The 27,507-nt window shown below is 43.9% G+C and overlaps 1 protein-coding gene across 1 annotated transcript in view; it reads left to right on the top strand.

Moving 5' to 3' along the window:
* The window catches only part of MCF2 (MCF.2 cell line derived transforming sequence), a 188,765-nt gene extending 173,521 nt beyond the window's left edge, over window positions 1–15,244 (top strand). Inside the window, exons 21-24 of the mRNA XM_044682701.1 lie at window positions 5,102–5,194; window positions 8,211–8,289; window positions 11,141–11,204; window positions 15,007–15,244. Of these exons, the coding sequence (XP_044538636.1) occupies window positions 5,102–5,194; window positions 8,211–8,289; window positions 11,141–11,204; window positions 15,007–15,244 (474 nt within the window). The remainder of the gene's footprint in view (window positions 1–5,101; window positions 5,195–8,210; window positions 8,290–11,140; window positions 11,205–15,006) is intronic.
* The last annotated feature ends 12,263 nt before the right edge of the window (window positions 15,245–27,507 follow it).

The following is a 27,507-nucleotide window of genomic DNA, read 5'->3' as shown; positions in this document are numbered from 1 at the left end:
TGCACATGGACACGCCTTCAGGTTTTGCTTGTGCACTCACCACTGTTTTTCTTTTGGAAACTCTGCCTCATAGGAAGTCACTATGTTGTATTATTGTGCTGTAACATGTTTTATCTCTTGGTACACTTTTCTAAGAAGTGCTATGAACAGAGGGGGAATTTTTACTCAAAGGGATTAGAACCCATGCTGCTTATTCACATTTACTCTCATGTATTTCTCTATTCCTTTCCCTCTAGATTTATGGCTGATTTTTAAAAAAAGTCAGTTATGCTTTCCAAGGGTACTCTCCCTAGACTCTTTAAAACCCACCCTATAAAGAAATGCTTCTCTGTCAAGAGTTCTTAACCTAGGATCCCTGAACCCCAAAGGGGTCTGTGAATTGATTTCAGTGGAGTCTATGAACTCAGAAAAGGGGAAAAATCATCTTAATTTCACTACATTTTTATTTCTCTCATTTTATGCATTTTATTTTATTCATTTAAAAGCATTACTCTGAGAAGGGGGTCTATTGGCCTTACCAGTTTACCAAAGGGATCTGTAAGACAAAAAGGTCAAGAACCTTGATCTCAGCAAAAGAAATGAGCATACTGGCCACATCTGAGTCTCTATGCCTCATTTCACATCATTTAAAATACAGCATCTCTCTACTCAAAGATGGAAGTCTTGCTTCACCAGCGGTCCACAGAAGTCACGTGTTTCTGCTTTGATCTGAGTTCTTCTGTCTTTCGGTGATGTTTTCCTTTGTCCATTGTGTAAATTGTTGTTCTTTTTCTGCAACACTGTTTCTCTGAATTCTTTATATTTGCCCTTTCTTATGGCACAATAATATTCCATTACAATCGGATGCCACAATCTGTTTATCTCTTTCCCGAGTTACTGGTTACTTCTTCTGCCTGGTCTTTTGCTCCTACAAAAATGGTGCTATAAATGTTCTCGTTGGCCGTCTGTCTCTGTTATGCTTGAAGTATATGCCCAATAGTGAAATCTCTAGGTCAGAGGGTATTTGTGATTCACTGACTTTTCCAGTGAAAAGCCACCTTTTTTCCAGAATGTTCCCACCACTTTTGATGAGCAAATTCAAGAGTTTTTATTTTCAGTCTAATTTCCTTCCTGATGGACCCAGCAATCCCCAACCTGGTGGTAAGAGCTGTTGAAGAGGTGTGAATTATGTGTAATTAAAATGTTTGCTGGAAGTGGGAGAGTGATTTAATCACTGTTCGAACCTCTTCAGATGCTCTTAGCAAGCCGTCAGAGTTTTAGGGCTGCTGCTTCCAAACACCAGGGGGGGATTTATATGAAAAAAAAAAAACTTCAGCAAACTTATGTTTGTTCCCTATAATTGGAGGACAGGGTTGATGAGGAGTACGGGAACAGAAAATGACATGTATAAATACCGTGGGCCTTGTTTTTCATGAAGAGAACGGATTTTGTTGCCAACAGAGAAGAAATTAGACTTGGCTAGGTAACCACGCGTCCGTCCCAGATTTTCCAGGACGGTCCCTGTTTCAAGATAAGAATATGTCCTTTGGATGAGTCTTTGCAAAAAGAATTTCCATTGTCAGACCATATGTCCTTTTTTTTGGCTCCAAAAATAGTCCTCTGAATGGGTGTTTTCTTAGGCCATTTCTTCCTCCCATGATATGGGATCTGAGTTCTACAAAAGTGCTCTTTTTACCACTAAAGAATGACTTTGCATGTTGGGTTTTTGACTTCACAGCTTTAGCTTTCCAAAGAAGGCAATGATTCCAATGTTTCGGCAGCAGGACTCATTGGAAAGGTCCTGGGATTGTCATTTAGAGACCTAGATTCTAGTCCTGGCTTTGCTGTGGACCGGCTCTGTGGCCGTGGGCAAATTGTCTAATCTCTCTGGGGTGTCCAGTTTCCCTCTGTGCAAAGCTAAGGGGATTGGACAAGACCAGGGGCCCTCTTAACTTTTTTCTGTGGCAATCTGGTCAGAGCTCTGAATCTCTTCTCAAAAAAAAAATGTTTGTAAACGATTTAAGGAAATGCTAAATTTCAGTGGACATAAAGATGTAATTCTGTTTTGCCATCCAAGTGACATACGTCTTGGGAATAGGGGGACCCCCATCTTCAGAACCTCTGCACCTCCGAGGTCCTAGTTAGCTCCGGCAATGAGTCTGTGTTTTGTGCTGAGGAATTTCTTAGTGGAAATGTGTCTTTGTGCTGAGACCATGATGCTTTGCTAAAACACATAATTACCATCTAGGATGCCAGGCCATGCAGGCAGATATTCTAATATCTATAGGCAGTTTTCTGAGCCTGCAGATTGCAGTTCAGTTGCTTATTTGCTTGGCTAGAGGGAGTTTCCTCACCAGAAGTTTCCTAAGCCAATGGAATCACAGCTCTGTGTTCCTCCTCCTGATTGGCCAGAATTTTCCCATTTGCCCTCCTGAAGGTACAGGGAAGGTCCTCTAAGAGCAGTTCCCTTGCATCTGGCCAAATGGAATTTCAAGCCAATTTTCCAAAGCACGTGTCTAATAAGTCAGGCCTTAACAATGCTGGCTAAACCCTCCTCCTCAGAGGAACTCAGAGGAAACTTTTTGCTTTGCTGGTTCGAGCAGTGGGCTAGTTGGGAGCCCCAGGAATCTTCGGCTGGCAGCTCTCTTGCCACACTCGGGTGACTTTGAACAAGCCAGTAGGCATCCTTGGGCCTCCCTCAGTGTGATTACAAAACCAAGTTAAAAGTTAGAACTTCTGACCTTCTGAATGCAGCTGGCTACCCCTGGGGGGGGGGGAACCTGCATAATAGAGTCGGAGCTTTGCATGGCCACCAGAGAGAAAAAAGGAAATATGGAATGTGACTTACTACTGTGGGAAGAGGAGGAGAAAGAGAAGGAGGAGGAAGGAAAAGAGGAGGAAGAGGAGGAGGCGAGGAAGGAGGGGGAGGGGAAGGAGAAAGAGAAAGAGGAAGAGGAGGAGGGAAATGCTTGTAACCTAACCTCTCCTTTTCTCTTCCTCTTCTTTCCCTCATCCTCTACTCAGACCCCCACCTTAGCTGTTTACAGCTTCAGAATGCCTTTTCTTATGAATAGAACACACCGTCATTGTACTCAGGGCCCTGTGCATGGTTCTTCAAACCCTGGGAAATGCTTTATCCATATATATTTCCTCATTTGATCCTTTCACCTCCTCTGTGATGTAAGTCCTATAGGCATCGCTAGTCCTATTTTACAGGCAAAGAAACTGAGGCTCATGGAGGTGAGGCGACTTGTCTCCTAGGCACCCGGCTGGTAGATGTCTGAAATACGATTCAGATCCTGATCTTTCCAGATCCCCTAGCCAGAGCTCTTTCCCATAATACCTCTCGATAAATGGTTATCACACTCCCAGGCTAGCCCATACAAACCTTTCCAATCCACTTTATCTTTTTGCACCAGACGTGTGATTTCATTGGTATGGGGTGTTCCCAATGAGAAAATTCTCTCTGCCAATACAGTCACACTCCTTCTCTGCAACATATATAAAAGAGCATTTGCTGAGGCACTGAGATATTAAGTGACTGGCCCAGGGCCACACATTTAGTTTATAATAGAGCCAAAATAGTTTTCATTTTCCACAAAAACGTAGAAATGAATAATGTCATAATACATATAACTAAACAAAAAGGGAAAAGCAAAATGGAGTAATTAATCACTCTATAAAACAGGGATATTTCAGGAAAACTAGAGAAGGACCAAGAAATAGCTTGACATGTGATATAAAAACTCTGGACTTGAAATCAGAAGACCTGGATTAGAGTCCCAGGCCTTTTACTTTGCCTCTTTTCTGGCCTCAGTTTCTTCCTCCGTAAAATGACCGAGCTGGAAGGGATGAACCCTAAAGTCTCTTTCAGTTCTGGCATTCTTTGATCCTATAAGTATTTGAAGGAAAATTTCTAGGCACTTCCAAACGTTAAAGCTATTGGTTCCTTAGTACATCTTAACTTTACTTTGAAAGCTTCGGTTCCCTCTTCCTTGATGCAGCTTCTTCATTAGCTGTACTCTTGGCAACCATTGTTAACTTAATTGTTTCCTTTTCCTAAGGAAGTACATGATAAATGTGATTTTCTCCTGATATAATTAGGCTAAAGTTAGAGGAGCAAGGGGAAGGGTGGAAGGAGTTAAAGAAAATGTACATGTAGAGCTATGAGAGAGGAGTATTTGAGAGGGCATCGGCCAGGCTCTTAGTGATGAAAGAGAAAAGACAATGCGATAACATACTCTATCCACAGTTTCACTAATGGGGAAGAAAGGAGGTGGTGGGGAAGAGATGTACCATTGGTCTAGGACAACTTTGCTACTCTCTAGAGTAGTGATTCCCAAAGTGGGCACTACTGCCCCCTGGTGGGTGCTGCAGTGATCCAGAGGTGCGGTGATGGCCACAGGTACATTTACCTTTCCTATTCATTGCTATTAAAATTTTAAGCAATTAATTTCCAGGGGGCTAAGTAATACTTTTTCTGGAAAGGGGGCGGGAGGCCAAAAAAGTTTGGGAACCACTGCTCTACAGCATCTCTGTGGTGAGTGAGGGGGCGGGGAGGTAGTGTACAGTTGGCCATCTGAATGGATTTTCCAGTTTGCTTATTTAGTACTTGGAGACTATTTGGAATAAAGTTAAATAAAACCAAACAAATGTGTCAGGTGAGCAAGTAATGGCAAATAGCTCTCTTAAATCAATTTCTTGGATACATTTTCTCATTGAACTTAAAGGGCATTTTTACTTCTGTGTCTGAAAAAAACATTTAAAAAGGACCACGAAGTTCATTTAAAACAGCGTCTACTTAAAAGATTTACGCAGGACCAATTTAAAATGAATCACTTGGCTCAGATTTATAATGTTTGTTTTTTATCTCTTCTAGAACTAATAATCCATTTTCCAAATTACAATGAGTGCTTTGAGTTGAGCTCTAATGTTTCACCAAAAACGTTTATGTGTTCTTAACTACAATAGAATTTGTGGCTTGGTAATTCATAATTGCTGAGCACAAAATGTTCATTTTGTAGGGAGCATGACATTTTTTAATGTAGAATATGATACTGTGCATGGCCCTCATTAAATTTCAGATAAAAAAGGCTCATGCGAATTTGTCCTTGTTTTGCAGATGAGTGCCATTGGAATCACCGAGAATGTGAAAGGAGATAGCCGCAAATTTGAAATCTGGTACAGTGGGCGTGAAGAAGTTTACATTATGCAGGTCGGTGATTTTCTAAGATGGCCTCCCTCTCCTGTTGTGCCTGTTAGATAAAAGTCTGACTTTCTAACGCTCATCAATCATGGGGCGTGTTTTTATCTCACAAAAATGCCCACATCATATTTCCTTTGCCATAGAGCAGTGATGACAAACCTATGGCACAGGTGCCAAAGGTGGCACTCAGGGAACTCTATGTGGGTACCCAACTGCCCTCCAACCCTCCCTCCCTCTTCCTTGGCCCTAGAATTTGTTACTAGAAAGGCAGGGGTACTCAGGTGGAGTTGGTCCCTTCCCCCTCTCTACACTTGCTAAGGACATTCCTCATATCACCTGCCCCTCTACCCAGCAGCCCAATGGGAGCACTTTCTCCCTCCCCTGTATGGGGTAAGGGGGGGTACGCCCAGCACTATGTGGTAGGGAGTGGCACGGCACTCAGTCTCTAAAAGGTTTGCCATCACTGCTATAGAGCATTTAAGACATGATTTGATTTCCCAAACACTTGATTTCTACAGATTCCTTTTTTGGAGCATATTTTCTCTATAAATTGTTAAATAACTTTTATATAGGAGGTTTTAAAATGTGAGAGCAGGGAAGGAATCTTGGAGATAATCAAATCTAACCCTTTTTATAGATGAAGAAATCTAGGCTCTTAGGAGGTAAGGGACATACCCAGGATCACACAGATCACAGGATAATAGAATCATGTATTTGAGTCCTTTGAAATCTGTCTAGTCTAACTCCTTTATTTTCCAGATGAGAAAACTAAGGTCCAGATGTGAAAGGGGGCTTGCCCACTGTACTTACATCTGAGCTCATAGATTTAGAGCTGGCAGGAACCATACAAGTCTTCCATTCCATCCCTCTCATTTTACAGCTGAGGAAATGACTCTGAGAGGTTGGGACTTGGCCCAGGTAGTTAGGAATTAGAATTCTGGTCTCCTGACTTGGAGGCTAATGGTCACATTGTATTCTGGGAATATCAACTTTAGCGGACATCTAGGGCTGATAAATGCTCAGGACAGCATCTCCAATGAAAGGATGATGACGCCTGTTGGGAGCCCCTTTTGTGGGCACCAAGCAGTACTTGACACAATTACAAGACCAAGGAGCTGCGGTACCCAAGATTTTGGCCTCTTCTTACCAGACATATGATTGAAGCCCCAGCCAGGTTTGCCATGAACTCTTCTCACCTCTCTCCTTTCAGGGAAGGAAAGGAGAAGGAAAGTCAGTTCATCTAGAAGGTTGGCATTTGAACCCAGATCTTTGTCATCAACCCTGTACTCTTTTGGGGGGAAGAAGGGGGAAAACAAAGGAACAAAACATGGAGCCACTTATTGGATGAATATATGTGGTTCTAACTATTTCTTATTCAAAAAAAATTTTAGCAAATACACTTTTATATTGTTATTTTTGGTTTAAACTTTTTTGTTCCTTTAGTAGAGTTATTGATATCTTTTAACAAAATCATTGCAGTGAATGAGGAGAGGCAATGAGGTAGTGTCTAGAATGCTGGGTCTGGAAGCAGAAGATCTGGGTTCAAATCCTGTCTCTTGATCCTAGCCAAGCCCCTTAACTTCTCAGAGTCCTAGACAACTCCGTAGAACTAATTTCCAGTGGAATCCAATGGAAAAAAAAACCCTGCTTCTAGAGTCCGACAATCAGAGTTCAAATCTGCCTCTAATACTTACTACTCGTTTGACCTTAGGTGAATGATTCCACCTCTTTGGGCTTCAGCGTCCTCTTCCGTTAATAAGCAGTTAGGCTCAGTGACCCCTGGGCTTCCTTTCAGTTCTAGATCTAGGAATTTATGGTCTTCTAAGTCGAGGGCTCTTCACAGATTTGATAATTTCTCCTCAAAAATGCCCTGAAAGAAGTCTTAATTGTTAGTCCAAAAATAAAATGATTTTTGTTTTTATTTTTTGGGTTGTTTTTCATTTAGGTGGCAGAGTAGACAGTATATTGGGCCTAGAGTCAGGAAGGCCTGAGTTCAAATTTGACCTTAGGTGCTGACTGTGTGACCCTGTCCAAGTCACTTTACCACCATCTGCTTCAGTTTGCTGAACAGTAAAATGGGGATAATAATAGCACCTACTTCCCAGAGATGTGAGGATCTAACAAGATAACAATTGTTGTAAAAGTGCTTAGCATAGTGCCTGGCATACAGTCAGCACTTCATAAAGACTCGTTTCTTGTTTCTTTCCCCTTTCTAAAGCAAAATTTAAAACAAGCCCCTTAAAGATTATTGAAAGATACCTTCCTGTGTAACACATGCACACACGCACACACACACACACACACACACACACACACACCCCTTGAAAGCCTGTATTTTGTGTTGGTTTAGGGCATTGTGTCTCCAAATCAAGATTAACTTAAGGGGGCAGCTGGGTAGCTCAGTGGATTGAGAGTCAGGCCTAGAGACGGGAGGTCCTAGGTTCAAATCAGGCCTCAGACACTTCCCAGCTGTGTGACCCTGGGCAAGTCACTTGACCCCCATTGCCCACCCTTACCACTCTTCTGCCTTGGAGTCAATACACTGTATTGACTCTAAGACTGAAGGTAAGGGTTTAAAAAAAAGATTAACTTGAAAATGGTTTGATTTCTGCTGAAGGTGGTGGTACCTGATGCCCAGGACAAACTGCTCACTTTCAGCAATTTTAAACACAGAACTTGAGCATTCCTAGAGAATGATCTGGGGCTTCTAGGTGGCGCTGCCATAGATAGAGCACTGGGCTTGGAATCACAAACACTCATTTTACCTACTAGTTTGTGTGACCCTGGGCAAGTCACTTCACCCTGTTTGCCTCAGTTTCCTCATCTGTAAAATGAGCTGCAGTAGAAAATGGCAAGCCACTCTGGTATTTTTGCCAAGAAAACCCCAAAGCGGGTCACGAAGAGGCTGAAACTGAGTAATATAAGAGAATACTCCCTATTGGCTCCCTCTCGCTTTCCTTTGTTCTGTCATTCCAAAGGTGGATTGCAGGAAGTCACTGAATGTCATGCTGTCCTTCCTTTTTAGGCCCAGACAATGGAATCAAAGGCAGCCTGGTTGAACGAAATAAGGAAAATTTTGTTCAGGCAGCAAGAACTTATGAAAGGTAATGTTGATGCTGATGCTCAGAACTGGTTTGGGGCTGGGTGGAGGAGGGAGTGGGGCTAACTGCCTTGTTCAGACACCCCCGTGCCGGCGACTTATTCCTGCCCCTTACAGATTCCAGGAATTCCCTTTTAGCAGCCCACCCAGAGGTGATTAGGTACCCCAACTCATGAGATCGCTTGGCAAGCTTGGCTCTCAACTAATTAATTTATAGTGAAAAGGGGAAACCCTGAGAAGACGGGTTATTTCCCTCAGCTGGCCAGTGCATTCATTCTCTTGTTGACTGGGAAATGAAATTAGCGGCACCTTGTAGGCATCTCAAACTCATCATGTCCCAAATGGAAGTCATTATCTTATCCCCCTAAGCCAGCCCCGACTTCAAAAAAATTATTTTTGTTTTGAACTTAACAAACACCAAATAAAATGAGCTTTTCCATCAATAAGAAAAAGGAGGATCTTACAGGAAACTGCGGACCTCTATTACAAATCCTCCCTTCTGAAGTTCCCTATTTCTTATCAGGTTACCACTGTTCTTGATGTCTTTGCAACCATCTTCAAAATCTCTCTCTCTGTCTCTGTCTCTCTGTGTGTCTCTCTCAGTGTCTCTCTCAATCTCTCTGTCTCTCTCTCTCCCTCTCCCCCCACCTTTTCCACCTCTGCAGCATCTCTCATGTCTAACATCCATCCCCTTCTCTTGTCTAGACTATTTCAAAATTGACTGCTCATTGCCTCCTGCCTTACCTTCTCTCCTCCAATCCATCCTCTACATCAGTGATTCCTAAAGTGGGTGCCACTGCCCCCTGGTGGGTGCTGTAGCAATCTAGGGGGAGTGGTGATGGCCACAGGTGCATTTATCTTTCCTATTAATTGCTATTAAAATTTTAAAAAATTAATTTCCAGGGCGCTAAGTAATATTTTTTTTCTGGAAAGAGGGCGGGAGGCCAAAAAAGTTCATATTTTTGAAATATTTCTTAGACGATGTCATCATCTAAGAAATATTTCAAAAACATAAACTTCACTCTGTTACTTCCCTACTCAATAAACTCCACTGGCTCCCTATTACTTCTCAAGTCAAACAGACACTGCTCTTACATTTAATCCCTTCAAGACTTGGCTCCAGCTTCCCTTTCCATACTTATCATATATTCCTCCCCTTTAGGTACTCTTAGTCTAGCCACACTGACCTTCTTGTTCCTTATGTACAACACTCCATCCCCATTTCCCTGCCTCTTTCACTGGCTGGCCCCCATGCTGGAAATGTACTCCCTCCTCCTTGTCACCTTTTGGAATCTCTAGTTTCCTCAAAAACACAACTTAAGTGCCACCATCTGCAAAGAAGTCATCTAATCCAACGTCCTCATTTTTATAGATGAGGAAACTGAGGAACACATAAATGAAATAACTCTCCAAGATCATGCAGGTAGTAAGTAAGAGGCAGGACCAGAGCTCAAAGCCCGGGCCTCTGACTCTGCATCCCAATATGGCACAGTGCTTGGTACATAGTAAGTACTTAACAGATGCAGGTGAAATGAGTTGCCCAACAACACTTAGATAGTCCTAGAAGAAACAGGATTTGAATTCAAGTCCTCTGACACAGAATCTGGCACTCTGATAACAGTCAGTTGTGTTTTAATTTGGTGTCTCTGTAATGAGGGCTTTGGGAGATCTGCTTGTCTCATCTGACTCCTTTTTTTTTAAACCCTCACCACCTTCCATCTTAGAATCAAGATTCTATATTTATTCCAAGATAGAAGAGCCACAAGGGCTAGGCAATGGGGGTAAAGTGACTTGCCCAGGGTCACACAGCTAGAAGGTGTCTGAGGCCAGATTTGAACCCAGGACCTCCCATCTCTAAGCCTGGCTCTCAATCCACTGAGCCATCCAGCTGCCCCCTGTCTCCTTTTCCCACAGTTTCTCTTAGGGTGGCTTATTTTGATAACTTATCGGTTTCTCGGACTTTATACTGATAGTTTTAGCTTTGATCTCATTTTCTCACCTGAAATTCTTGATAATCCACCATCTTGTGAGCAATCCACTGGTGATGAGCTTCTCCATATTTCATAGGATTAGAGATTTGAGTTCAAAGAGACTGTAGAGGACATCTAGTCCACTCCTCTCATTTGTACTGCTGTAGAAACTGAGGTCCACAGAAGTCCAGTGTCTTGCCTAAAGTCCCATAGGTAATAAGTGGCAGAATGAGGCAATGAGTGCAGCTCACCCTCAGGCAGCACCCAGGCTCGTATTCAAATCTTCTTCAGCTTGTGGGGACCTATCAGAGCTTTGCTCTCTGCTGTTAGAGTCTTCAGGAATGCACATAGACCTTTGTTCTTGCCAGTCTTGCATCAGTGAATTTTTAAAAAGGCTCTACTATGTGCCAGGCATTTGTTCTAGGCTTTAGTAATACAAAGACAAGAGTGAGACAGGCCTTGCCCTCAAGGTGTTTACCTTCTAATGGGGAGAGAGCATGTACAGAAGAGGAATGGGCAGGGAGGAGCACTGGCATGTTGAGTGGCGTTGCTGGCTAGAGGGTTGTCATGCTCTTTGTGGAAGCAATGGTACTATTTATTCAGTTACTGCTCCTGAAGCAAGAAGCGGAAAGTAACCCAGGGCGAAGTGGGCAAGATTTCAAGGCGCTTGGGAGTGACGGATGGTCTAGGGCCATTTTATGCTCATAAAATCCCATTTCGGAAGCTCTTGTAGTCGTTCCCCTCGGTCAGTCAGAATTAGAGCAGTTTTCCCCAGTGGGAATCATTTTGGGCTAAGCCATAGCTAAGCCCTTGAATGAAATGGGGAATGGAAGAAGCCTTTCTGTGGTCATTGGTAACCCTTGGAATTCTGGGTTCTGTTTGCAGTTGAAAAGCAGCAGCAGAAACAGGCCGCGGAGCCAGTTCCAATTGTTCCTCAGCTGACTGACAGGTAAGTTATTTCGGGGCTCCTGCCGTTGCCCCTTTCCCTAGTCTCCCTTGTCTGGAATAAAGAAACAGAGGCATGGAACCATCTTTGTCCTTCAGCACTGTCTGGCGTCCCAACAGTCGCTCATCAAAGGCAAAACAGGAATCAGTTTCCTCGTTCATTGTTTGAGCATGGAGCCAGATGGTGTCCAACAGTTGCTGCGATTGGACACACGGCGATGGGCTAGATTGATTTGCATATGCAATTTTTTTGCAGACCTGAGGCCAAGCATTAAGTTGTCATAATGTCATGGGAGTGGGGGTGGGGAGCTTTAGGGCAACAACTCTTGGGGGGCCCCCAGATATGACGGCTCCTATCATGCCCTTCGCACAGCCTCCTTAGGATTCAGCTAGTTGATTTCCAGAAGAGGAAGAACTCTGCTTCTGAATATGGCAGCCTGATGGTTGGAGGGAGGGTGGACAGTTTTTTCAAGCTTCCACTTTCTCTCTGCTGTAATTGTAACCACCTGCTAGCTGTCTGACCTCTCCCTACTGCCTCTGTGTGTTCAGTGGGGATGGGATTTTAGAAAGTCTGCCTTGATTTGGGGGACGGTGTCATAGCTAAGAAAAGGCTCACAGCAGCAACAGGGGGACAGATGTACTTAAAAAAAACAATAAGAACCCTCACCTTCCATCTTAGAATCAATAGTGTTCCAAGGCAGAAGAGCGGTAAGGGCCAGGCAGTGGGGGTTAGGGGACTTGTCCAGGGTCATCTAGTTGAGAAGTATCTGAGGCCAGATTTGAACCCAGGACCTCCTGTCTCTAGGCCTGGCTTTCTATCTACTGAGCCACCCAGCTGCCCCCCTCAGATGTACTTTCTTAGCTCAGTAATTGTGTTTATTTTGTTCTCTTCAATTAGGGCTCATGAACACACACCTCTTTACCCATGTCACATGTTTCTAGCCAAGTCTCTTACTCCATAACAATGTATACTGTCCAGGCTCGATCTCATATTTCTCTCTTCATTCAATTCACACTTATTCTGATTTTTCTAAACTCCTTTCCTTCAACACCTGGACACCCTGATTAGATATTGTGTTTGAGCCAGTTGGGATTAGAGAATTTAGAGCAGTGATTCCCAAAGTGGGCGCCACCGCCCCCTGGTGGGTGCTGCAGTGATCCAAGAGGGCGGTGATGGCCACACTTTTTTGTATTACATTCTATTCTGAGTTCAATAAATAGTTTCATAATTTCTAGGGGGCTAAGTAATATTTTTTTTCTGGAAAGGGGGCGGTAGGCCAAAAAAGTTTGGGAACCACTGATTGAGAGCATTCCTTTGATGGTCATCTCAGATACCCCCCAAGTTCTGCCCTCTTGTTTTACACAAAAATCAAAGAAGGAAAGAGAGTAGCAGAGCTAGGATTTGAACCCAGGACCTTGGACTCCAAATCCAATGCTCTTTGCCCTATATTACAAGGTGGCCAGTTGCATTCTTTGCTCTGAGTCACAGGGAGGGAGGTAGGGAGGGAGGAAGGGAGAGTTCCCTTAAAGTCTACTTTTGTACAGGACCACGGCTGGAGTTGTGGGGGCTAAGGCTGGCTACAGCCATTCTAGTGACTGCTTCTTAATGAGATGCAGAATTGAGTTGACCATGATGCTTCCCACCAACCTCAGCGTATCCTCAGTCTTCCCTCAGTTCCTATACCCTTTTCAGAAGACTCAGTTGCATCCCCTGGCCTCAGACTTTCTGTAACTCTCTCTCTCTCTGAGATTCTTTGAACTTCTCTCTACATAGACTGGGAAGGGCTCAATGTTTCCTCTTCTGTTGCCTCCCCCAGAGATCTGGATCTGACAACAGAGCGCCCTTGGGTGTGTTTTTTCTCCTGATAATATTTGTGAAGGATTCAGCAAGAGTTAAACCTTCTGAAATCCTGGCCTGGAGATTTATGAGCAGCTGTGTTCGAAATTCCTGCTGCAGCATCTGTAGGTCCCAGGATCAACACCCCCAAGCATTGTTTTCCCTCTGGTTTGTACCCGGCCTTTCAGAGGTCGCCAGAGCTAGGGGAGCGCTGGCTGCTTCATTCTCCAAGCTCTGCCAGAGTCGCACAGGAGGTCTGCATCCTTCTGGGCACTCCCGACTTTTCAATACTCAGGCTTTGACCAGAAGTAATAGGATTAAAGGCTGCTAGGTGGATGCAGTAATTGACTTCTTAACAGCTGGGGAAAACCAACCAGAGTTCTTTTCAGGTTCAAGCTTCATTTCTATGCACACCTTACTTACTTCATTAAAGCTAAATGTCTGCACAGCAACAAGGAATTTCCACAATATCCTTGGCTGGGAGCTAGGGCTTTTCTTGCATATTAATGAGCGAAACCTGTTGGCTTAGAACCTGGGCTTTAATGTCTAGCAGTGTCCTGGATACAAGTGCACCAACTCACATGATTAGGATTAGAAGGGACCTGGGGCTCCTTTGGCATCCCCTCTACATCAACGAGCATCCCTCCAAACAGTACCTGAGAAGCAGAGCCACACCTAGGATTTGCTATCAATGGGGCACCCACTTTGAGGCCCACCTGGGCCAAGCAGGGCGAAGTAGCCCCTTCATTAAGACCCCAGGGAACTGAGTGAGGCCACGACCGGAGAGGCTGTTAGGGGAGAGGAGAAGAAGGCAGTCCAACCCACAGACAGCCTTAGGTTTTAACTTGTTTTTCTAAGTAAGTAGAGACTCCTTTAATGCCCTCTAAACTCAGTGAATTGGAACCAAAATCTGGTCATTTTAATGTAGGATTGTCAATGAATCATTCAATCTTCCTCCTCTCCCCTCCCCTTCCTCCCTTCCATTCCTTTCCCCTCTCCTCTTCTTTCTTTCCCTTCCTTTCCCTCCCCTTCCCTCCCCTCCCATCTTAGAATCCATACTGGGTATTGGTTCTAAGGCAGAAGAGTGGTAAAGGTTAGGCAATGGGGGTTAAGGGACTTGCCCAGGGTCACACAGCTAGGAAGTGGCTGAGGCCATATTTGAACCCAGGACCTCCCATCTCTAGGCCTGGATCTCAATCCACTGGACCCCCCCCCCCATTCAGGATTTTCTTGAGGATTTTTGGTGAAGGGGTTCTCAGATGGTATGTAGAGTAAAAAAACACTCTGAGGCTCAGGAGGGGCTTACCACAGCCAGACCCTCACAGGCTACTGGAATAAAAGTATTTTTCCATTATGACGATAGTATAAACATAACATAATAACAATATTATAATAACAATAATTTTTTTCATTAATTACTTTATTTGTTTGTTTATTTAATTTAGTTGATTAATTGATTAATTAATTAATAACAATAACAGTTGTTGTGTTTACCAAGAAAGCAAAAGCTTTTCTGATTGTTTTTCACTGAATGAATTAAAGTAGGACTGGATTGACTAGTTCATCCCCTGTATAAATGCGACATAATTAAGAAAGTTAAAGTATACTTAGTGTTTTTTTAAGCATAAGACTAGAGGGTTCTGAAACTTAATTCAAATCAATCTGTCTTCCTTAACTAAAGGAGTGCCAGAAATTAAACTAAATTCCAACTAAGATCCAAATTGGAAGCTTCAATCAGATGGATTTCTAACGCCGGGTCCAGGCTGTGAAGTCCCTGTTACTTTCCAAAAGTCCTTAGAGCTTTCAAGTCCCTTGAAGATAGGGACCATTTTTTTGTTCCTCAAGACTCCTTGGGACCTAGACCGGCGCTCCCTCTACATGTCAGAGGAGAAGCGCTTCATCGGTTTTTGTTGAATCGCATGTCATTTCCGATCGATTGATCATCTTCACTTTGTGGCGGCTCTTTCAGAATGCAGCAGCAAATGTCCCTAAGCTCTGAAGAGAATGAATCTGATCGCACGAGCCCTGTGATGTTGGAGAATTTGGCCGTGTCGCCCCAGAATAAAACAAGCAAAAGTAGGTATAAGCCCCCTCCATCTCCTTCAGTCCCAGAGAGGAGGCAGGTCTGGGCAGATCGGTGTCTCCAGGTGTTTTTCTGGAGAATCACTCTACTTGTCGAGGGCCGCAACGTTTACGATGTGAACTGAGCTCATTGCTGGCTGTTAGGGCTGCGGCTATGAGTTGTGGTGCCAGCCGATAACGTATAGAAAGGTCTAGTAGCAAAGTGTGAAGGATATTTATGAGGTCTCATAGCAAAGTGTGAGGAATATTTACAAGCTCACAAAGTTTTCTCTTGCTGCCCCTTCTCTCCTTAAATCAAATGGGCCCTTTTTCTTCTGGTCTGCTAGAAACTGGCTATAGCTGGTAGGAAAGTTCACCAAGTCTCATTTGTACTAATAGGGAGGGGATGGGATGCCGGTGAATTAGAATGAGTGAATTGGGATTAGTGAAGAGACGGTAATCAATCGATGTAGAGAGAAAGGCAGTTCTATTATTTTACTTAAAATCCATCAGGATCTCGGAGTTGGAAGGCTGTCTGAGAGGCCAGGCCTGGACGGGAGCTCCGAATGGTCCTCTAGTCTTTGCTTGAATACTTCTCATGAAAAGGAGCCTGTCACTCCCTTCCCTAGAACAAGTCCACTTGACTTTTGGTTAGCTATAATCATTAGACTGGTTTTTCTCTCATCAGGCTTAATTTAGCCTCTGTACAGGTTCTAGTCCTGCTTTTTGAGGCCAAGCAGATTAAGTCTAATCAGTTTAGAAAGGGCCAGAGGCCTTGCCTTCCCATTGCAATGGAAGGGATCCCAGAGGCCATGTAGTCCAGCTGAGAGCTGAATACAAGCACCCTCTGCAGACCATCCATGACCAGTGGTCATCAGCCCCTGCCTAAAGACCTTCTGTGAGGGCCAGGCTACTACTCCCTGAGGCAGCCTCTACTACTCTGGACTAGCTCTCATTGTCAGAAAGTTTTTCCTGATATCATGCCTGGACCCGTCTCTCTGGGTCTTCCCGCCCTTTGGCTCCTGGTTCTGCCCTCTGGAACTGAGCAGAACAAAGCTAATCTCTGTTACATGAGAAAGTCCTGCAAGCACTTGAAGCCCACTATCATGTCTTCAAGCTTCTCTTCATGGTGACTAAGCCAGGATGATATTTCCTTTGTTGAAGACCTCCCATATGACCTGCTTTAATAAACAGAAAAGAATCATTTTCAGTGGGTCATTCATCGTCTGCAGTTAAGCTTGTGCCATGTAAGGTGCAGATAAACGACACGCCCCCCCCCCCCAAGGAGGTTCAGCTTCCTCCTATAAAATCCCTTTTAAACCCTGGATTCCCTTAACAAACCATTAATGTGGCTCATGGCAACCTCAGCCATTCGGACCAAATTTGTGGAATACACGTTAGAGGCCTTACCATGAACAGGTGCTAGCCTTGGACCGAGGAAGCTTCCTCTCTCAGCGTTTGTGCGGGAGATGCTGATTCGCAACAGAAGGAAAGACAGAAGTCAGACGCTTTGGCTTTCTCGCTCTCTCTTTCAGGTTCCTCAAGGACATCGCTGGCCGTGGAACTCGGTGACGGTCTGGAGGAATGGCCTAACAATAGCTTCCTGTTGGCTTACACAGACACAGAGGAGGAGGATGGGAGCTATTTGGTTAGTGATGATACACTGAAATAAAAGGTGTTGTGGCCACATTAAGTGAAAAAAGGGGGCCAGCCCTGGTGGGTGGTTTCTCTATTTCACTGAGGTCCTGAGGTATATACCATGCAAAAAGAATGTGAATCCGATTGTATTGTTAACCGCATGGAAGTGCCCCTCGCTTTTACATGAACCTGATTTGTCTACATATAGAGAACGCCCCTTGAGGTGGACCAGATAAATGTCCTAGAATTTCAGGTCTGTCCATTGAGTTTACTATCCCATGTCACTTGGAATTGGCCAGTTCTTATCATTCGGTAAGCTTCGCGGCTCTTTTCTAACTAGACAAGGGAGGTAGAAGCTAAGACCAAATGAAATCTAAATAAGCTTTACAAAGAATTGCCTTTTGTCTTATAGGTAGATCAAAACTACCATTGGGATTCCAAAGCGTTGGCTCAAAAACAACCAAATCAATAAATGTTTTTATCATTTTGACCGCAAAAATAAACAATACGCAGGGTAGGAGTAGGCTGGATGCGACCAGGTCCATCCTCAGATAGATGTAATAAGGAAGGATACAGATAAGCTAAACATCCCAAATTCCCAACTGTAAGAGCCACATGATGTCCTGACTCTTAGTCCAGTGCTCACTCCATTCCATCATGCATTTCAGAATGTTCTACCCCCAAATCTCTGCCTAAGATTTGGCTCAGATGCTATTCCTCCCAGCATCTGAGCTGGAAAATTGAGGAACTGAACCAGATAATGAGAAGAGTTATAACATTTGGCATTCATGATCTCACATTTGGGCTTTACAACAATCCTGGGAGGGTAGGTGCTATTTCCCCTATTTTATAGATCAGGAAACTGAGATTCAAAAAAGTAGCATGTGACCCTCCCAGCAGGTTCATGTAGCTACCATGGATCAGAGACGTATCCGATTTCAGATCTTCCTGACTTTAGGGCCCAGCACATTAGTCTCTTCACTGCCTATTTGAGATGGTTGCAATTCCAGTTTAAAGGATGAGCCCAAATGAGCATTTTCTACAACAGATAGCAAACATCTAGAGCTCATCACCCTGGTAGGATATATCTACAGCCAATCAACAATGAGTCGTTGGTGTAGGATCAGGGCTGTTAGGAGGGAGGCAAAAAAAAACCTAGTTTTTTTGAGGTCAGCAGCATGGAGGACAATCACTGTTTCCCCATTTTATGATATGTTTGTTGAGTGGCTACTATGGGCCATTCTGTCCTTGGAATATAAGCTCTATGAGGGCAGGGCCTCTTTCACTTTGATGTTTTTATCTCCAGGACCTAGCACTGTACCTAGCACATAGAAGGTGCTTAGTAAATGCTTGTTGATCGTTCAAGATCATGCACTGGGGATGCAAAGACCAAAAGTAAAGCATACTTGGATACTTGTCCTCACGGAGTTTGTATTCTCCTGGGAGGGGCAGGGATGTAACTTGTACATAAGTCTGTAAGTACCAATCAACCCTTACCCGCACATAAAGGTTGGTACTTGAACTGAGCCTTGAAGGGAGCTGGGGATAGCAAGAGGAGATGAGACGAGAGAGCATTCCAGGCTTGGTTCCCAGGGAAAGGAGGGGGCCAGAATTTTGCACTGGCTGGCCCATGGGGCCAATCTAGTGAGATATTTTTTAGGTTTAGGTTGAAGGAGAGGGGACCTTGGCCTAGAAGTTTCTCTTCAACTTGGGGATGTATTATAAACCCACTCATGTCTTTCTCTTTGAGAGAAAAGACTGTTGCTCTAAAGCAGTGGTTCCCAAACTTTTTTGGCCTCCTGCCCCCTTTCCAGAAAAAAATATTACTTAGCCCCCCCCCCGGAAATGAATTTTTAAAAAAATTTTAGTAGCAATTAATAGGAAAGATAAATGCACCTGTGGCCATCACCGCTCCCCTGGATCGCTGCAGCACCCACCAGGGGGCGGTGGCGCCCACTTTGGGAATCACTGCTCTAAAGTAAAACTGAAAAGAATCAGCATTTTGGTGAGCCCAAACCAAGTGACTGGGATAGAGAGGGTGGTGGTGATATGAAGCCCAAATGTGTGCAGAGCATCACAGGGTAGTTGGCCACAGATAACTGACACATGGATAAGCTGGGATTGACAAGTCTTTTAACTTCAGCATTGCCCCAGCTGTAGTGTCTGCAAGGGACACAAATAGCCCATGATTGATGAACGTTTCGTGGCGAGTCATAAATCCCAATGTGGAATGTTGCAAAGTGTAAGGCATATTTTTCCCTAAAAAAGCATTGTCGGTATCAGTTTGTTATAACTCAAGCAAGAGAGTGCTTACCTTCTCTTTACCCTTTCTTGCTTACAAATGGGGATTTCGGAGGCCTTTGCTATCAGCTTCTGGTGACAAAGGTTATCTGTCCAGTTGGGGTGATCCATGGCTTCTTTCTGGGTCCACCCTCTCCCTCTGCAGCATTTTCCTGCTCCTCCCCCCAATCACATACCTTGAACCCTCACCGGCTGGGTATAAGAAGCCGCCAAATCCAGTCCCCAAAGGTTGAGAAACTGCAAGAATAGTAAGATGATGAATTTCAAAGGCAAAATATCACCGACTTTGGGGATTATCTGCCTTTCTGAGTTCTCCAGGCCACTGCTCCAAGCACTGGCAGTGGCCAGTGGCCATTGAAGAGCTGGCAGAGTTGCCCCTGGCCAGGGCGCCAAGCTCATCTGTAGAGGTTCTACCATTGTGCCTTGGACTCATAGGTGCCTTACTTTGGTGCAACCTCTATGCGGATTAACCCTTAGCTCTCTCCTTCGTGCTGTTGAGCCTGTCTGGAAAACCTACTTCTCAAGAGATTTGCAGCCCTGATCTTGTCGTGGACATGTTTTCAGTCTCATTTCTGTGGATATGCAGATCATTGACTGAGAGACTAACTTTTTTTGGTATCTTTGAATTTTTGTTGTTGTCGTTGTTTGTACTTTGAAGTGATTCCAATGTTAGAGAGCTTCTGCCGAGTGAATTCTCATACCCGTATGCTTCTGCCCTCGCAAATCATGCTTTGTTTTTGTTCTCTGTCCACTCTTGAGCTCAGTTTAGTCAGTGTGCCTTGGGGTGTTTGCTATATGGATGGGTTCATTTTGAAATCACATCAACAGACAGCTGAGGTTGAGCAAGGAATGCTATCGTGCTTTTGGAAGCTTTCAACGGGACCCTCTCATTTCAGCTTGTGTAGTAGGGGGCAAAGCCCAAGAGTCCCGTTGGTTCGTAAATTTATCGTCCACAGTCGTTGCCTTTCATATGTGCCAAAAGGAATTTTTCATGGAATTACTTTACCAGTACAGTATTTTAAAATGAAAAAAAAATGAATATGTTTCCAAGATTTATTCTTAGAAATGATGTAATTCAGAATTTAGTTGTTCTATTATTTTCTGTCTCTGGCTAAAGGAGAATTGATATTCAAATAAAAATGTATTCTTTATGCTAAGCCTTTCTCCCTTCTGCTTTGTGACCATCCGCGTCTCTACCTTTACTTCTGCCAGACTAATGCCTCGCACGCCAGCTTCTCCCTGTTACTTATATCGCAGAGAATGTTAATTGTGTCAGGTGATGGCCGCAGAGTTTGTAATGCTTTCTCCAAACAACTTTCTAGCTTCTAGGAAAGTATAAAGTTCTTAAAGAACGTGAGAAGAAAGAATCGGATGATGAGCTGTTTAAAAATGGGGGTTCCAGTCTACTCCTACATGAGAGTGATGAGGCGGAAGGGTAGGTGCCATGCCTGAAATGCCTTTCCTTCCTTCTTGCTAGGGGATGTTGGTACCAAAAAAAAAATCACCCTTTTTGCATCCTCTGGACCTTTGTCAACCCGTCCTTCTTTGGTGCCTCCCATGCTAAGAAGCAGAGGAGTCATGTCTCTTACCAGGAATGGGATGCATTTTCCCTCTCTGAGCACATGCATTGAGAAATGGGCTTGCAATGAGCCCATGCCCTCTTGGTTTCCCTTCTGTCCTGGCTGTGGTGGCTGAGACCTCTGAGCTGACTAATAGCTGTGGTATGTTGCATTGATTCGGGTCAAGTCCTTTTTGGTGCTTCTCCCAATAAGTCACCATTCCCCTGCTCTCAGCTCTAAATATTGACCTGGGGCAGACAGGACGTCTGCCTGCCTCCCTCCGCAGGGCTTTATGTTGTACTCATTATTGAAGTATATTGGTCAAGGATCTTATTTTAGCATAAAAGAATACGAGATGGGCAGGAGGTCACTGGGATGCCACTGCTTGCTTGTAAACTCTATAATACTGTGATTTTGATGACTGTTCAGAAGGGGAGCCTTCGGAGCCTTTCACATTTCGAGACAAAATGCCGATGCTTTTGCGCAATGCCCAAGGACATTTGGTCTTGACGGAGTCATTCGTTTGGACTGGAGCCCTCTATTAACCAGGTGCCACGTCTCTAAGAGACCATGAACTATGGCTAGAAACCATTACAAATAGCCATTGTGGATCTAAGTATTTCCTTTGTCCAAGGTCAACCTGAAGGGTACACATTTATGCTACCATATTCCATGTTTAGGTTCTTAATTAGCACACTCCTGCTATTGTTGGCCATTAATTCATTTATTATTTAAAGGTCGGCGTGCATTCTAAACAGAAGAAAAGAAGGTGTGATTCCGGGGAACAGTTCACAGAATGTATTCTGGGACAATAGGGTTCCGAAGGCCCGAGTTAAAGGTATTATGTGAGTTAATCTGTTAGCTGCTTTTAAGGCCAGATCATAGATGTAACTAAGCTACATCTATGTCATACTGTATGCCAGACAGGCATACAGGAGGGTCAGCTTGGCCCTTAGAAATATAGCTGCAAATATATGAGTTGGGTTGGGGCACTGGGGGCTTCTTTTTCCTTTGATAGCTTTGATATTAGGTATTTCTTTTCTTTTTGAAAGTTAAACTTCCCCTCTTCCCCAAAGCTGCTGTGGTTGAGAGAGCCGTTGAAATACAAGACATAGCGCCGGGAGCGGGGAGGGAAGAGGAGTGGGGAAATCATAAATCATAGAACCATGGGAAAATATTCTAAAAAAAAAGAAATACAAGACATTTTGTCTTGTTGAGGGCGTTCAAGAAAGAGGTGGTAGATATCTGAGGTGCGGCCTGACTCTGAGAATCTCACGCCTATAAGTGGTTCTCCTCTGTCCTGGGAAGTAACTGGAGGACTATTTTCTCACAGTATTCAATGCCACTCCCTTTGCCCTACCAAAGTCATAATAAGGAGCATACACATTTTCATCTCATTCGAGACTGATATCTCTGTGGAAAAGCAGAGTGAACCAAACAAAACCCAAGATTTGGATTCCAAAGACTCAGTTTCAAATTATGGCTCTAAGACCCTTCCTAGCTGGGTGACCCTGGGCAAGTCACTTAACCTCCATTGCCTAGCCCTTACTGCTCTTCTGCCTTGGAACCAATACCCAGTATGGATTCTAAGAAGGGGATTTAAGAACAGAAGGGAAGGGGTTAAAAACATCAAATTATGGCTCTACCACTAACTAAGCCACTCCGGACAAATCATTTGGCTTCTGGACTTCAGTTACCTCATCTGTAAGATGGAGACAGGGTAGGATTAGATGGCCTTTGAGATCCCTTCCAATTCTAAATTTCTGAGTCTAAATTGGTCCGACTAAACTTAATGTTCTGAATAGGGGTATCCCTGCCTTTCCATCCAACATGTGTGTGTATGTACGTGTGCATGTGTGTTCCCTCAAGACATACAAATGTTCTCCAAACCAATCCACTTGGAAATCCTTCTCAGTGCAAGTCATACATTGTCTAGACCGAGGCACCACTGGAAGGAATGAGCATATTTCCTCATAAGTGACAGCCCTCTTTCCAACCACAGTGCTCTCGTTCATCTGTAGTCTCCAGGGCAAGGCTTGGTATTGGCCTTAAATGGAATCAAGTCACTGGCCTCGTGTAGCTCTTGGGGTTCCCTGCCAAGGCACACCCTCAACCAGTCAGTAAGCCAGCATTCTGAGAGCAGCTCATCCCACATTCGATTTAAACTAATCTGGATCTAAATTTGCACAAGCTGCCAGCGAGGGTGCTAAGACACCCCTTAGATGAAGCACCTCTTTCTTTGCTTCGAGGTAGGCGTGCTCAGCACAGTGTCTGAACTTTACGCATTTCACTTATGCAATTTAGAAAACTGAAAAGAGGGCTCCGGGTGCATTTCAAGACAACGGCACAGGCTGAATCCAATTTCTCAGTTTCCACTTGCTAGATTGGAACTTGTACCCTTTGGGAGTGGCAGTTGGGCCCACCTTTCCCTCCCTCCCCCGCCCCCTCCAAGCTAATGCTTTTTTAATGTCCCATTTTCCCCTAATCCATGGGTTGCTGCTGTTGACTCTAGCAGTGGGCAAGAGAGATCTGTGGATCCCAGTTTGACCAGGTCTCTGCCTGAAGAGAGGAGGGAAGAAGAGAGAGAGGAAGGCTGTGTCCTTGCAAACAGAACAGTGATCGATATATGTGTTTTTACAGCCGTTTAGATCAACACGCTTCAATCAGCCTTTTATTAAGCAATCTAGTATTAACTAAGAATGTATGCCATGGACTACGGTGAACACCTCTGTGCTCGGGTCACCGACGTCTGCCATAGTTCTCATGTGACCTTCCTGGGGTGTGGACATCCATCTTGACTAGAGAGAATCAGAGTTGCCTTTTCCATAACATCAGCATTTCAAATGTATTAAAAGAGCCATAAGTCCTGATCTTGAACTCAGGAGAAAATTAATTACATTAATTTTAAGCGCAATTCAATACAGGGTCTAGGAAATGAAACATGTGATGGGTTCTTATTTCACCCCATTCATCACCATAACTAATCAGAGTAGCTTTGCGGGCACATGAGCACCGTTTCCCCCCTTTTTTCTTTTTTAATAAAGCTCTTGCTAACAAAGAAATTTAAATCCACTTTGGGCCTGTGCTTGCAGAAAAAGGCTTAATTTGCCAAAGACAAATCCTTGATTTTAAGCTCCCGTGTACTTTGGGAAACGTTATTTCTTGTTCCATCATAATTAGCTTCCATTGCAAGCACAATCAGCTTAGTGACAGGCAGGTAGCATAGTGCAGTTACAAGAGTACTGGATTTGTATCCAGAGGCCCTGCTTTCGAATCTCCACTCTGCCACTTACTATGTGGCTGACCTTGGGCAAATCACTTCACATGTCTGGGTCTCAGTTTCTTCATCTGTAAAAAGAGGGAACTGGACTAGATGGTCTCTATAACATCCCTTCCTTCCCATTAGTGCAAGAGCTGCTTTTTTTCCTCCAATGTGCTTTAGAAAATTGGGCCCATTGGAACAGTTCAAGCATCCTGGTGGTGATCATCATTATCCTAAGCTGCACCAGGTACTCAGAAATTGAGTGCAGAGGAGATGGTCCCTGCCCACCAGGAGCTTCCAATCAAATCTACCATAGAATGACATATTAGTTCTTATTTGAGAGGCAGCATGAGAAGGTGGCTAGAGAGCCGGATTTGGAGATGGGGGAGGCTTTGGGTTCAGATCCTGACTCACTGTGTGACCCTGGGCAAGTCACTTTGTCACTCCAAGCCTCGATTTCCTTAACTGTGAAATGTGGATAAGAACAACAGTAATACTTCCCTCACGGGATTGCCGTGAGGCTCAGATGAGATTGTGTTTGTAAAGCGCTTTGCCAGCTTTTAAGTGCTATCGAAATGCTGGCTGTTGTTCTCAATAATACAAGAGAAGGGCAATTTCCAGTTTCCATAGCCAAACCAGTGGATTGAAATTCTTCACTGAACCATGGTAGAATGAGATTGCATCACATGGCCTTCTTGCCTAGGCTTTGCTGCCTCACAGGAAACTGTACCTGACTATCCGTTCAGTATTGAAACACTAGAATAAAAAGCTTTTTTTAGAGCATGTGCTAAGTGGGATGGGGGTGTGTGGGGTGTGTGAGGGATATTTTTTAATTGCATTTTTAAAAAAATAGTCATTAGAGTATTTGTAGTCTTCACAAGAGAATAGATTATTTGCACTAATATTCATGCACTTCAACTAGGTTATTATCAGGTCTTAAATGTGGTCTCCATGCGTGCAGCATTTTTTTGGTGAAGCATCTATGAAATCTGGGCCTAAGGCTTAGGCGTTCTGTTTATTTTGCTTCCAAGCCTCTGTTTCACAAAATAGATGCCATTAAATAATGATGACGGATGTCAACTGACTATACATTTGGAAGGGTTCTGTGGCAGAAGGCATTCTGGGAAGGAAAATAATAGCATCATGCTTCATTACTTTGGAGATGCTGCTTTGAGTAAAACAAGAAAGATAAATTCCCCTCGAATGAAGGGAGTACTAATTGGAACCTCTCCCCCTCCCTCCTCCTTGCATTTGATTACTCCCTTTGCAGGCAAGAATGAACATTTCCCCCCCAGTGGTATTACAGAAAAAATGGCACACTGATCATTGTAATTTCCCTGCCCTGTCCATGGTACTCACCTCTTCAGCTTTATCTGTCCCGAGGTAGAATGATCCTAATTCCAACAATTCGTGTCAGTTCTACTGGGGGGGGGGGCTATCTCTTTTTTTCCCTTTGGGAAAAAGGGAGGAAATGGAGGATTTGGGGATTTTTGTTTTGCTTTTTCAATAACATCCATTCTGGATTTCATTTCCCAAATTGGGCATTGACTCCGCCTAACTTTCACATTTATCAAAACTTTCCCCATTTCTCTGCCTAGGCACTTGGGAGGATGGGGGGTGGGGTGGACAAGAAGGAAGACCAAAAAGAAAAGAGCAGAATATTGTTACATTTTATGATTCATTTTCCAAACAATGTAATTCTTGGGGCAGCTGGGTAGCTCAGTGGATTGAGAGCCAAGGCTAGACACAGGACATCCTGGGTTCAAATGAGATCTCAGATACCTCCTAGCTGTGTGACCCTGGGCAAGTCACTTAACTCCCCATTGCCTAGTCCAGTGGCTCCCAAACTTTTTTGGCCTACCGCCCCCTTTCCAGAAAAAATATGACTTAGCCGCCTGGAAATTAAATTTTTAAAAATTTTAATAGCAATGAATAGGAAAGATAAATGCACCTGTGGCCATCACTGCCTCCCTGGATTGCTGCAGCACCCACCAGGGGGCAGTGGCGCCCACTTTGGGAATCACTGACCTAGCCCTTACCACTCTCCAGCTTTGGAGCCAATACATAATATTGATTCTGTGATGGAAGGTAAGGATTTAAAAAAAAACAAATCCCCCCCAATATAATTCCATTCTCACTCTGTGGCTCTAATGTACCAAAGTGACCCAGTGACCAAGCAATCAACTATTTTGCAATAATATAAGAGCAGCTCTTTTTGCAGTTTGGCTCACCCAGAGTTGTCAGATCAGCCGTAGGACTTGCCGAAGTTCCAAGGCAAAAGGGGGAAATGATGAGTGATAATTTTGCTGCCTTGAGCCTGGGGCGTGTGCCATAGCTCCCCTCACACATTGTCCCCTTTGGCAGGGGAGATGTCCTTTTCAGCATCTTTGCTTACCTTTGAACTTCGGAGAAAAGCAATCTATTCGAATGAAGGTTTTATCCACAATCCGTGCTCTGTGTCTTTGAGATTCCCCCCCTTTGGGTAACGTAGACTTTTTCCTATGTGTAAGAATACAATTTCCTGTTTTGAAACCCTTGGGGGCAGCAAGCAGCGTGTGAGTGTGCGGGAGCAAATTTCAGCCATCTGACTTGCCTTAAATGTTTTCTATTGTAGTAGGAAGATGACTGGTTTGCAGCTCTGTTTTGCTACATCCTGATTTTGGGGTTTTACTGTGAAAAGTGTACATTTTTCTGTGATTGTTTCTATACGAAGAGATTGCCAAACACTACGGTGACCTCAGAATCCATAGCACAATAGTAGCTTTTTTTCTCTATTATATTTAACACCATAGGCCAGGCCTGTGGGGATTGTACAATAATCAGCTGGATTTTAATCAAAGAGCCCCAGAAACTTGATATTTGCTCACGTTGTCCAACTGCTGCAATTCATCATGGACCGTTTTTAAATCGTTCATTAGTATTTCGATAGATTTTCAATTTCACTACAGATTCAATCTAAATACCAGTGCAATGAATGTGTTACATGTGCCAGTCCTGCAGCTGGAGGACACACTTAGATCAGTATTCTGTAGTATTTTACACACTTACATAGAAAACACGGGGCTCTTTCTTGGCTCCCGTCGTAGTCGATGTAGATCAGAAGCCCTTTGAGGGTATTATTAGGTTCTACGGATCAGAATTTCTCTTCTTTTCCTTTAAAGGTGAACATTCTATACTTTTTACCGTTTGCTTTCTATGTATTTACAAATGTAGATGCACTGTTGGAATTCGACAAGGTTAGACGTGATCGATACTAGCAAAGTTCTGAAAATTTAATTCTGTTGTTAAGATGCACTTATTAAAGTTGTTTGTCCTTTTTGAAAATCAAATGCTTAAATAAAGTCATTTGCACCCAAGAGTCTTATTTCTGTCCGGTAAAGTACTGCTCATGTTGTCCCCATTCCTTGCCCGTTCCTCCATCGCCGGGGCCACCATCTCCTTGATGTGGGAATTTCCCCCCGTCATCCCGAGAGCAACCCCTTCATGCCTGCTCTTCATGGGCAACTCTGACAACCCCTCCTCCAAGAAGTTCACCACAGGGTGTCCATCCGACCTGTTTGGGAATGGGAGGAGTCTTGAGCTTTCTCTTGCCATTTTCTCGGTACCGATGGAACATGGAGACTGTCCACCTGTAACTCTCTCACTGTCA

This window comes from Gracilinanus agilis, chromosome X (genome assembly GCF_016433145.1).
Source record: "Gracilinanus agilis isolate LMUSP501 chromosome X, AgileGrace, whole genome shotgun sequence".
Lineage (NCBI taxonomy): Eukaryota > Metazoa > Chordata > Mammalia > Didelphimorphia > Didelphidae > Gracilinanus > Gracilinanus agilis.
Note: the sequence above shows the minus strand (reverse complement) of the source record. Positions and strands in the feature narration are given on the sequence as shown.